Source organism: Plectropomus leopardus, chromosome 4, assembly GCF_026936395.1.
Source record: "Plectropomus leopardus strain MGB_pleo_1.0 chromosome 4, ASM2693639v1, whole genome shotgun sequence".
NCBI lineage: Eukaryota > Metazoa > Chordata > Actinopteri > Perciformes > Serranidae > Plectropomus > Plectropomus leopardus.
In genome coordinates this window covers 4111694-4125005 of record NC_142179.1, presented here as the reverse complement: position 1 = coordinate 4125005, position 13312 = coordinate 4111694, and the positions used below count along the sequence as shown (strand labels likewise).

The following is a 13312-nucleotide window of genomic DNA, read 5'->3' as shown; positions in this document are numbered from 1 at the left end:
AGCCTCTACAGGATGTTACGATGCTACAATTGCAAAAGTTAATGCAAATTCAGCCAAATCCTGTGAATTCTGTGCAACCTTATAACTTTATCCCCTGCATTACATCACAAAACTCACTTAACAAGGCAATCTGCATCACTTCTTTCAACAGATTAACTGGTTTCACTGGTTACAAAACATTCTGTGGTTTCAGCTTCTCAAATATGAGAATGTGTTGCTCTTTTTGTTTTGAATTATTTTAAACTTAGAACCGTTGAATTATACTTTTGGTTGGACAAAAGAAGACATCTGAAGTTGGCACATTGGCTTTTTAGAACTACAGATGTTAAAAAAAATGCCAATTGATTGTCAGTTTTATAATACATGGTATTATTTATTCAAGAGAAATGGCTAAAATCCCCAAATTATGACCATTTCACATAATACAGACCCTCATCATACTTATCAGCATTGATACTTGTGCCGCATACGTGTAAAGCTAATACTGGTTACAGTTTTATATTAAAAATCCTAAAATATACAAAAACTGCATAAATTGAGTGCATTACAGACCATATACTCATGATATTTTAAGATGTTTTAGCCATCAGATTCACACACACACACACACACACACACACACACACACACACACACACACACACACACACACACACAGAGGCCAGAGGCATTACATAATGTGGTGACACAACTGGGTGTTATCCCATATTCCATTTGACTGGAGCTCAAGAGGCTAATAGCGCCTTGACTGCAGGAGGTTAAAGGTCAACCTGTGTTTGAAAAAAGGGCCTAAAAAAATACAGGCGACTGGTCCAAAACTCTGTCTCATATTCAAAGAATGCTCACTGATGACAACTTATCAGTCCGGTATGACGATCGCACCTTGACGGAAAAGATTTATAGTCACCGATAACAGTTTTAAACATCCAGACATCATTTGACACGTTAAATTTTAACGCCGCGGCCAACATGGACGGAACAGCGCGTCGAACTTGGCAGGACATTTCCGTCTCTCTGAGATGATCGCTCCGCAGGTGGAACCCCGAGTTAATCTATCAAACTCAGTCCAAACAGTATCAGCGCTGAGAACAAGCAGCCAGACTGGATTTCAAGTATGTGTGCGCCACGTGTGAAGATCGACACACATGACACGGAATGTTCCGGCTTACCAGCAAATATTTATCAAGCTGGCAGACTCCACCACGGTCGAATATCCCGCCGCCGCCTCCCCCATTAAAGCTCGGACACAATGCTTCAGGCCGAGCCGCCAAATCACCTTCTGAGCTGGAACAGTTTCTCTTTTGTATTAAAAGTTAATAAAATAGGACAGCAGTGCAAATATTTTCACAGCGGAAAATGAAGCCAGACACACAGGTGCATTGCAGAGGCTGAGCGTGGAGGCAATATGGTTTTGGCTTGAGAGGAGGCATGCGCTGTATTTCATCCGAGGAGATCCTTCAAGTTCAATCTTTCAGTCTGTCGCCAAATGCACGCAGGGTCGAGCGGGGGTGCAGGAAAGCTTCATGTGATCCAGCATTTTGAAAAAAAACTTGTTTGAATTAGAGCGATTCTGTGAATTGCTGACTGTATTATGAAGTTAAGAAGATACAAAAAACTACTGGGTGAACTCGTTATTTTTTAGATGTTTACCCGAAAAAACGCTTCAAGAGTTTAAAGAAAAGAAGCAATTAGGACTACCATATATGTGACATGTTGCCAAGCCTCTTAAAAGTCGACTAAACACACGGAGAGTGAAGAGAGAGAGATAGAGAGAGAGGAAGGAGCGGAGCAGCCAGAGTGCATAAACAGATGGTCACTTTGCTGGGGAACATTAAATAGACATCAGAGATGCTGTAGGCACATCTGGAGTGGCAGGAAGCTGGAGCTGCAGATCTGTGGGATAATTAGATGAGGGTCAGGTCTTTGGTGTGTGGATACTATGTGTGTGTGTGTGTGTGTGTGTGTGTGTGTGTGTGTGTGTGTGTGTGTGTGTGTGTGTGTGTTTGAAGCTCACAGTTAAAAAATAACAGAGCGAAAAACGTAATTAAGATTTAGCTTTTATGTTAAGGGTTTTTTTTTTAACCCTAAATGTGTACGATCTGGGTCAGATTTTGATTAAATGTACTGAAATCCTTTGAAACCTGGATTGACATCATTTTCCTTCTGTCTTCCAGTTCCTTTATTTAGAGCTTTGACACTTTAGAAAATTGGTTAGATTTCTTCCGAAAACATAAAGGAAAAGGCAATCGGCAAATTGGCATGAAACGTCCCATAGATTTTAAAAGGTTAGTAAAAGGAGATAAGAAAATGTCAAAAAAAATAGAGAAAGAATCATTAGCAACTAAGGAAAATACCAAGAAAAATATTATTATAATTATTACAATGATCAGAAATTATTATTGTTTGTTGTTGTTTTGTTGCTTGATTTGACAACTTGGGAATGAGAAACAGGCTGAGACTACCGCAGAAACATGCCGGTGCAACATGGTGATTTCCATAAATGAGGACCTGTTCCCTATGTGGATATAAACGTCTCACTCTAAGGTAACGAAAACACAATGATTCTTATTTTCACGAGGTTATACAGTCAAGAAAACACATTATATCATATTCCATTTCTGCCAATATATTCCCCTAAATCCTTCACACTGGACCTTTAAAGACTTCACTCAGAGTTTGCCCTGAAGTTACAGAAGGAGAACAGACCAGATTCATGTGTGTATCTGAAAGTCTCGCAGAGACAGATGTAGTCTAATAAAACTGCAGTCATTTATATCTTTGTATTTCTTTAATTTTCTAATCAAGTATCATCATATAATTTCTATACTTTTCAAAGTTTGCCAAGAAAGGTGCTGTTTTACTAATATAATACCAACAGTGGCTCTATTGTTATGTAGTTTTCTGTGTTACTATCTTAGATGCAAACTTTCCACAAATGCAACAAGGAAAATGCTGCACTTGATTTACTCTAACCAGGTTTCCCAGGAGGTCAGAGTCTTACAACATGTGCCTTTACAAATGATGTTTATATGTCCCACCCACCCGGTGGGCCTGCTAAAATAAATCAAGCCTAGCGTCAACTGATTATTGCTCCTTGTTGCTCCTATAGAGGCGACACAAAGATCCCGGAGGTCACTGAGAGCTAGGGCTGGACGATATGAAAAAAGCCATATTTTTTTTATATCAGTCGATATTGATATATATCACAATATACATTAAATCACTATTTCTGTCAAGCTTAAAAGTTCCCTCCTAAATGAGATATGAAGATATTATAAGCAGTGATGCACGATAATGATTATTTCAACTGATACCGATAAACCGATAATTTCCAACTTCTTGTGGCCGATAAGATACAGATGACCGATTTCTTTTTATTTGTTGGTTTTTATTACCTGAGGGTATGAGAGGCTGAGATGTGGTGAGTACAGATGAATTTAATTTGTGCACTTTCATTAAAGAAACGACATTTCAGACAAAAAGCTGGAAAATCGTTTTTTTTTTATGAAGAAAGTGATATATAAGAACAAAATCAATTTCATTTTTAGATTTTGTTTTTTTTTTCTTCCCCATCTTATATTCTTATGTCAACTTGAATTGTACAAAAATAACGCCTAAAATAACATTGTGTTTGAGGTCCAGTGGATCTATAGAGAGGAACATTCCCCGAAATGTCAGGAAGCAGCAGCTACAGAACAGTCCCTAAGTCACGGCTCTGCTGTGATCTCTGCACATTTACATGTTGTTCTGCTTGTTGTTGGAAGGAATCAAACATCAGATATCAGTTTATTCTTTCAGCATAACCGAGCTGGAAACTCACTACACCTGAACTCAAACCGGGTCCAGTGTGTCCTCTCATCATGTCCTCTCATCATGTCCCTGACACACACACACGGAGCAGGAGGGAGGGGGGAGACGGCAGCTGCTTACACCTTGCAGCGGTTACTGTGAGCAGCGGTTACTGTCGGACACACCGGCAGAGAATGGAAGCAGAGCAGACGTTCGGAGACACCGGCGGAGACACCGGCAGAGACACCAGCAGAGATTGAGAGCGGAGCAGTCACTGGTGATGAATGAGAGTCAGCGAACATTTGAAGACATGGAGAATGAGAGCGGAGCGGACATTCAGGGACACCGACGGAGACACCAGCGGAGACACTAGTGGAGAATGAGAGCGGAGCAGACACCATTGGAGACACAGGCAGCAAATGAGAGCCAGCAAACATTCGGAGACACCGGTGGAGAATGAGAGCGGAGGGGACACCGGAGGAGAATGAGAGCAGCGCGGACATTCGGAGACACCGGTGGAGGATGAGAGTAAGCTGACATTTGGAGACACCTATGGAGACACCGACGGAGGATAAGACCGGAGCGGACACCATTGGAGACACCGGCGGAGACACTGGTGGAGAATGAGAGCGGAGCGGACATTCGGAGACACCGGCAGAAAAAGAGAGCAAGCGGACATTCAGAGACACTGAATGTCCAGCAAAGTTTTTGGTACTGACAGGCTCAGATTGTTATCTTCCCTGTCTTTTTAACCCTTTGAAACCTTTATCAACATTTTTTGTGCTGTGTTTGAACACCTTTTAAAAGCAGTTAAGCCTTTAAACACTGAGCAAAGTGGTTTGATTTCTTTTGAAAACGGGGCAAAAGGCAACTTGATCAGAAAAAGAAAATCAGAAAATCAGAAAAGTTTCAAAGGGTAAACAGAAACTGCAACTTGACTGAGAGATCCCTAACAGCAGGAAATTACATATTGTAAATTTAAATATCAATAACGGATGCATGCTTGGGAATGTGAGAATCAACATTTTGAATTAAAATATTGACTAACTGTTTTACAGAATTATTATAATTTTTAAGAACCTTTTCAGGCCATTTCCTTGTTATTTTTTCTCTTTTTTCTTCTTTCTTTGAGTTTTTTCTTTAAATTTCATTTTCTAAATTATTATTTTAATTAATTATTAATTATTTTTTAACTAAATTTTTGATAATTTTTGGGTCATTTCTTCTCACACTGCCCATTGCCTTATGCCTATTTATCTTCTCTAAAGAAATCAAGCCAATTTGCCCAAGTTTCAAAGGGTTAAATTCACATATTTCGCTCCAAGGAGCAACTCATTGCTTTTTTTTTTCTCCTGGAGACTTTGCAGACTGTGTACGTGAACCTATCCACCCTTCGTTGCTGGAGGTGGGAGTTGGAGGCCAGAGCTGGCGCTGGTGTCGCTGCTCTGTGTTCTTTGTGGCTGTGGAGGAGGAGGAGGGACAGGATTCAGAGTCCTGCGGTGGGAGGTTTAGTGCACTGAGTGGGCAGCAGCTCCAGCATCTGCTCCCTCTTAGCGGCAACCACACTGGGTGTTATTGTTCCCGACAGAGATGAAAAAAAGAGGGGGGGCGACACAGGAAAGGAGAGAAGGGGAGAGGTAGCAAAGCATGGAACGCGAGGTTAGAAAAGCCTGAAATAAAGACAGAGATGTGTAAATCTGATGGAGTTTTAGTGGGAGAGGAGATGGAGAGAGGGAGTGTGAAGTCCGATATCAGATGGAGGGAGGGCAGGGAGACCCGTGCAGGGGGGAAGCCTCATAAAAGCATCATTAGGGGGCAGGCTGCACCTCCAGGCATGCTCGCCCAATGACTCACACCTCCAGCTTGTTAGGGCTTCCACTCGGCAAAGAGGAGGCCGAGTTCAAGGCCACGAGCGCACACATGGTGAGAAATGGATAAATAAAACAACAAAGCTTCGCGTGTCTGACACTTTGGTTTCAAAGAAAGGGAAAACCACTTCTAAAAATAAAACGCAGACTGTCATTCTTGTCATCCTTTAACTGCTGGAGCAAAAAACAAACATTTCAAACGTTTTGAACTAAAAGAACAATGTTTTGTTCTCAAAAGGTTTGCAATTATTAATGAACAGTGGATGCTTTTAAGGAGCCAATGCAAATAATGTTGCTGCATGACAAAACTTTGCATGTGAATCATTATTTGAAGGCACAATATGTAACTTTAGCCCATTAAAACATCTAAAAACAACTAGACCGATATTCCAACAATGTTCAAAGCTAGAAGAAATCTTAATTTTTAAGAATTTTAAATTTTGATCAAGGATACATTCCATTTCTGTCAGTGGCGTCATATCCTCTTTGAGGATACAACAGGGTTGTGACTGTCTACTAGAAGCTGTCTTAAGTTGACTTTTTATCCAGATTTAAGCCACTTTTTTGCATAAAATTATAATAAATCATATTTTATATCAATGATAATTACAAATGTAGTTTAGTTTAAAACTTTTTTCCTAATTTTAAATTAAACTAATTTTCTAAATGACTAATTCCTCGCAAATTGAGGAATATGTCATGCTAAGATGCTCATAGTCTTTCTCCTCATGTTTTTAAAAGAAATCAACAACTTGCTTCAAAGGGTTCAAAGGTTTGAATACTTGCGAAAGGTGACAACACACGCACACACACGCGCAAACGCGCACACACACACACACACACACACACACACACACACACACACACACACACAAAACTCTCCATTGGAACGTCCATATGGTTTCCAGTGCTTCTACTGAGCTACTGGACGTCTCAGTTCAGCTGTGACTTCCCTGCACTTACTGTAGTTGCTCTGGCAAGCAGTTTTACAATGCCGTGAAAAACCATAATGGTCATTTCAGGAATGCGCTGTATGATTTTGACTCCAAATATTACGGTCAAGCTGGGATTTGTTTACAGCCTCTGTGATCGTAATGTTTGTCTCTGTTGTAAAGTGTAACCTGTGGCCTTGATATATCCAAAAGGACTGATGGTCAAAACTAAGAAAATAAGATCATCATGGAAAAAAAAGAGTTACCTTTATGATCTGTTCACAGTAGCACGTTCGAGCCCATGCTCTGCCCGGTGTCAGAGAGGTTACACAGGGTTCACGTCATTTGGCTGAACTCTGAAAATCACCGTGTAACACACACTCTCATTACCCCCTAACTTGCAGAATTTGTCCTCATGGGATTTTTCGCACGTATCTGAAATGTTGGTAATATGTTTCTATGCACGAGCATGTGGAATGTGGGAAAGGTTTTGGCTCCGATAATTTGCTGACAGCTCTCTACAGCTCTCCTGATAGACAACGAATTAGAGAGATGTTACTTGCCCCACTGAGGGACACAGACCAGATTTTAGCTTACACCTGCGAGGTCAGCAGTTCACCTGTGGCTTGGCCTGGAAATGTGCGACTGGCACTGATGCAAGTGGTTGTTCAGCATACAGTACACGAGGTGTCTAGCAGCCTAAGTAGCTTTTTTATGGGATAACAGTATTTTTCAAATGATTCCAATAGTAAAGGTGTCTTTCTGGGACAGCTACTGGTTCTTCTGGCTTATACTATTACCAACACTTTTAAAATTTTCAATATGCTTGTAAATAAGGATTAAATTGCTTCATCAGAAGTGATAATCACAAATGTCTTTCACGCAAACCACCCGGCCACTGTCAGTCTAAAGGCCTTTGCACACCAAGTCTGTATTTGGTGTCCAAAATTGTTGCACTTTTAAAAATACCATGAAGTTCTCATCTTAAGTTGTCACATATTGCGGCTTATTATGCCCTCGGTATCCTTCTGCGTCTGCTGTTGGTGTTCTGGGATGCTGCTACTGTAATGTCAAACACTGCACGTGGTTATGTTTAGGAAACAAAATCGTATGGTGAAGAAAAAACATCACATTCAGACAGGAAGTGAACACTGGACTCTTGCATCAAAGTCCGGGGTTTGTTGTTCCATCCACCGCCCTTCCTGCTGCCCTGTAGGTACCCTTGTGCTCCTTATATTATGTCGTTACCAAAGCATGTCAACTTGATGCTATCTGCCGTATTTCATGTGGACGTGTGCACGTTCTCAGTGATGTCCAACAGCGTTTCATGTGGACACAAAAGGTGACTTTTATGCAAAAAGCACTGTCAAAGCAGTGGTATTTTACAAGTTCAGAATGAGAACTGACTGAAACACATACAAGCACATGGCTAGTGCTGCAATGAACAATTACTGTCATTACTGATTTATCTACCAACAATTAAAATACCAATAAAAAAATGTTTGCTTTGTGACCAATGCTCAGAAAACCCAAAGATGTTGACCTAAAAATTGTATAAAATATTATCTTTTGCCAAAAAATCCCCAAATCCCACTTCAAATAGGTGAGAAGAGTTTGGATAAAATCCGAAATTCATAAATATCTAATATGAAATCACAAGTACTTCTAATGATAGTGTGTTCAAAAGCCGATGAAGTTAACACGCATTTTAAATCTATCAATTAGCTGATCTACTTATCTATTACTGCACCTAATCTTGAGGCCATTAAATCTATTATCTGTGATGACAAATTGACTGCACATTAAAAGACGATCACAGTCTCGTGGTTTAAACCCACTTTAATCCTGACGCTAATTCATGTCTGTCTTGTCCAGACAGGTTCAGCACTTTGGCAGCTCCGCTCAGCTTTACCTCAGAAGTGTATATTTATTCCACATCTCTGCTGAGGCAACAAGGGCTGCTGCTGTATACACTAACTACAGCGGCCCTTTGCACAGCTCCTTCCAAGCCTATATTGGTCTCTCACGTCAACCTGAGTCTTTAATCCCGGATAATAAGATTTCCGTACCCTTCAAATCTTGTCAAATCACACTTGAGTCAAGGCCTCCCCAACCAACGTGGACATGTTACAATGGAAGGAGACTTACCATAAATCTGAGCGTCCTGGCATGAGTCTCTTCTTTCCGCTGAAATATGGTTCAAAATCTTGGGTCTTGAGTCTGTGGGCGTAGTCTATATAGCCAGATACTTCCTGTCCAAGAGGATTATGATCCCTTATGAACATGACCGACTGTAAAAAGAGAGAAAGAGAAGGAAAGCCTCTGCGTAAATAATCATGGCCATCAAGCCTCTCCTGAGTAAAAGCCAGGAAGGCCAATGTCACTTGTTAAAAGTGGACAGATAGAGTGGATCCATTACAAATCCTCCCACTTTGAAATTCAAAGGCTCATGTTATACGGTTCAAATCAGAAACGACTCCCAACTAATGCTGTCCCGCGATGGCCCGAGCTCGCCGGGGTGGGCCGTCTACAGAGTATCCTGCTCAGATAAGTGCGTGGGACTCAAGCTGAATCCTTCGACTTACACTAACTAGAGTTTCAGTTCCGTTCCAACACTCCTACAGGCCGGGCAAAAATGTAGCTTGGAATGACATGAAATGTGGAGTCCTGAGTTAAAACTTAATACTCTAACTTGTAAAAGTAGTTGAGGAGCTTTTGGGGTTAAAAACAAGGCAGTAAAAGTCAAGTAAAGACAAACAGTGGGACTAAAATATTAATAAAAGGTGAGATTTGGTCTTTGTAAATGCAGATTACTTGTATTTAACAGTAAATTAACACCATTCCTGAAAAGCCTACTGCAGTGGCAACTCAACTCTGGGCCCAAATAGGGTGCTGTGACTGAATTTCTGTGTGCTTGTGATATACGTAAGGCACCAGGGCGCATAAAACAGCATCAAAATAGTGCTTGTTCATCAAAAAAAGGTGCCAGTGGAGGATCCCCACACCCCGAGACAGCGGTCCTAGCTAAACCCCTAGTGTCCCAAAGCCCTAGAACATCTTAAAATTCTAGAAACATCCTGAAATCCTAGAAATGTTTTCAGATCTGAGTAATGTCCTACAATCCTAGAAACGTCCTACAATTCGAGAAACATCCCCAAAAAACTTGAAACATCCTAAAATTCTAGAAACGCCCTTAAATTTGAGAAGCAGCTGAATATCCTGAAAATGTCCTAAAATCCTCAAAAAATATCTTTGAATCGTCTGAAATGTCCTTAAATGTTCTGAAATTTTAGAACCATCCTAAAATTTAAGAAACGTCTTGAAATCCTAAAAATGTCATACAATCCTAGAAATGTCCTCAAACCTGAGAAACGTCTTAAAATCTCTAAAAACATGTATGGATATCATACTAATCGTTCTATGAGGATACGCTGCCATAGCGATGCTCCACCAAATATATTTGATAGTTCACACTTTGAGAAAATATTTTTTACGATGCAATGACCATAAAATATAATAGTCAGACCTGAGAATGACTCTACTGGGTAGCATCTTATTTGACTGCTACAATAATGTAATTATTTTAACTTTATTGGCAAAAAAGACTCCGAAAGTAAACACAGCAGTCAAATATTAGCTGTTAAAGAAAGATTACTACTAAGGAGCTCCTGTGGCTTAGGAGTTCAGAGCTAAAAGAAAAGGAACTACTGGATGTGAGGGCAACAGCTTGGCTTCCTATAATCCAAACACTGATTTCTGCTGATTACAACTCTATGAGTAAGAAGAAAAAAGGCTCGCATTCGCCAAGACAAACAAAAGACATAAATCTAAAGACAGTCTCCCGCCTGCACATCAGAGACCGGGTCTTTGAAGTGAGCCTAAACCAGACATAACCAGGAAAAAAAGCATAACAAATAGGTTTGTCACCAGATTCAGACAAAGCAAATGAAAGGCAAGTTGTCCAAATCCCCTCAGGTGACAGCAGAACATGAAATGATCTTTTCATGTCGATTTGATGGTTTAGATAACACGCGATGACAATGGATGTGAAGAACTCCAAACAGAGGACACTCAGGTGTGAAGAGGCTGTTTTGTCTGCCGTCACAAAGATAAAAAAGAAGCGTTTCTGCTTTGTCTCCACAAAAGGACTCTTTTTTTGTCTCTGACTTGTCTTGTTTACTCTGAGCATGAATGAGTCCCACTTGTGGGCCTACAGTAACACAGTAAGAGGATCCGAGCAGAATACCTCGGCCGGTGATATCACATTTGTATGACTGTCAGGACACGGGCCATCTGTGGATCCCTTTACTAAAAAGGCGTGAGATAACTAGCGCTCCAGAGCCCAGAAGAAAAGAGGGCTCCTTTCTCTCTGTCTCTCAAACGTTTAAAACAGATGCTATCAGGTTCACAGCTGGCTGGAGGCCTGGGCCAGATACCCTATCTACTGGCTTCTGTCCTCCTGCAGCCAGCCTTGAAAACACATCATCAGGTGGACCCGGCAAAGGAAAGGAGGCATTTGGGTAGTGGTGATAAAAATATCAGTTCAGCTGGAAAATAGACATTTTTTTCTCTTTAAATTATTATTATACAGTGAATTTTGATAGCACAGTGTGATGGGTATAAAATGATACCATTACCGTTTAGATTGGTTCCCTATAGGCTTGATTTTTACTGTGCAGTCCTGGAAGTATCCTAAAAATGTCCTGAAATTCTAGAAATGTTCCGAAATCCTAGAAATATCCAAAAATCCAACAAATGTTCTTAAACCCAAGAAATGTCCTCAAATTCTAGAAATATCCTGAAATCCTAGAAATGAACAAAAATCCAAGAAATGTCCTAAAATCCTAGAAATGCCCTAAAATCCTAGAAATGTTTTGAAATACTAGAAATGTCCAAATATCCCAGAATCATAAAAGTCCTGGAAGTATCCTCAAAATGTCCTGAAATCCTAGCAATGTTCCAAAATCCTAGAAAGGTCCTAAAATACTATAAATGTTCTTAAACCCAAGAAATGTCCTCAAATCCTAAAAACATCCTAAAATAAAATAAATGTTCTAAAATCCCAGAAATGTACTCAAATTCTAAAAACCTCCTACAACTTGACAAATATCCTAAAATCCAAGAAATGTCCTCAAATCCTAGAAATGTCCAAAACTCCTGGAAATGTCCTAAAATCCTAGAAACATCCTGAAATCCTAGAAATGAGCAAAAATCCTAGTTTTTTTATATTGCAGTTTTTTCTGCTTACTGGTATATACTTCCATGAAAATGACTCACCAATTTTACCAATCCTTTCTCATTCTGAAGTTGTGAAATACTGATGCTTTTGCAGTGTTTTTGTAAGATCCTAAAAGCCACCTTTTGCATCTGCATGATACTCCGCTGAATGGTGTCTGCTGAGAATGCGGCTGGACAGAATCATTTGGGGTGTTATTATCTGCTGCTGGACAGCAGCTGCCGCAGCAGCATGATCTGCTGCTCGACAGTGTAAGATTGAAACGCTCTGATGACTTGAAACTGCAAAGAAAAATGGACCACAAATGTGTTAACATGTTTAATGCATGACTTTCATAAAGGGATAGTTCAGTTTTTTTTAAGAGTGGTTATATGTTTTTGAGTGACTTTGGCATTTAAAAAGGGTTAGTTCAGATTCACCAAAGTCACACAACAACACAAACAAACCAACTGATTGAAACTGCTGTGGAGAAGCAGCCTCTGTGTTCAGCAAGCTAAAATTACTGTTTTTCTCAATGCAGTCTGGTGGCTTTAATGAGAGCATAGACGGGAAACCGAAGGCTTTCCTGATGGAGCAGGCTGTCTGACGGAAAGGCAAAGTAGTGAAAATACTCTAAACTAAGCATACACTTAAACTGATACTTAAACTAAAACCTTTTTTCCACAGCAACACATTACTTAGCTTCCATGTCTGACTCCAGCCTGCTTCTCCAAACTGGTGGTATCCCAAATGCCATCTACTGTAATACATGGTTGATGATAAGCACCTCATACGACTAAACTTTAAAAAAGCCAGACTATCCCTTTAACCGAAAACATGCAATAAACATGTTATTACATTTTTGGTTAACTTTTCTTTTCAGTTTCTGGAAAAAAAAGAGCTGTGGAAACAAGCAAGAGCATAAAATCAGGGAGAAAAAGCTTTTACCTTACCCTTGAAATGCATTGCATGATTAAATTTTGCTTAACTAAGTGGCCTTTGACAGGTAAGCCAAAGTTCATTTCTCTCTCAGGGAACTTGGGGGGAGGGAGTCAGACTCGCTTATTTGCTGCAAACAACCAACACGACATTCCAGCCCTGATGTCGGAGGGAGCGTGGGGACCTCCACCTTACACCATGGAAAACAAGTGGAGGCCTTACGTCACCTGCCAGCAATTACCAAGAACAGGTGCTGTGACCTCACAGGGCAGCGAGTGAGAGGCCCCGCTTTATGGCAAACATCAGTGTGGTGAGCGCCTGAGAAGCTGAGCGCTGTGCAGGTCCCAGGTACAGACTCTGGCTCTTTTGTGATACTCAATATTCAGTTTGCTCCTCTTTGAAACTCTTTTCTGTACACAGTTGAAATTTCAGCTGGCTGCAAGGAAAACACCAGTGACCTTAAGATGAAGGTTACATAAACCAGTTAAGAACAGTAGACCAGGAGTTTCCTTTAAATCCATGATCCGTGCTGTTGATAAACACAACAAAGCACGTCAAATCCTCGTGGG

The 13312-nt window shown here is 40.5% G+C and overlaps 1 protein-coding gene across 3 annotated transcripts in view; it reads right to left on the bottom strand.

Annotated features, from left to right (window-relative positions):
- The window catches only part of cfap299 (cilia and flagella associated protein 299), a 115016-nt gene that overhangs the window by 34314 nt on the left and 67390 nt on the right, over positions 1-13312 (bottom strand). For all 3 annotated transcript variants that reach the window (XM_088076344.1, XM_042487771.2, XM_088076345.1), the window contains exon 4: positions 8738-8880. In XM_088076344.1, the coding sequence (XP_087932470.1) occupies positions 8738-8880 (143 nt within the window). The remainder of the gene's footprint in view (positions 1-8737; positions 8881-13312) is intronic.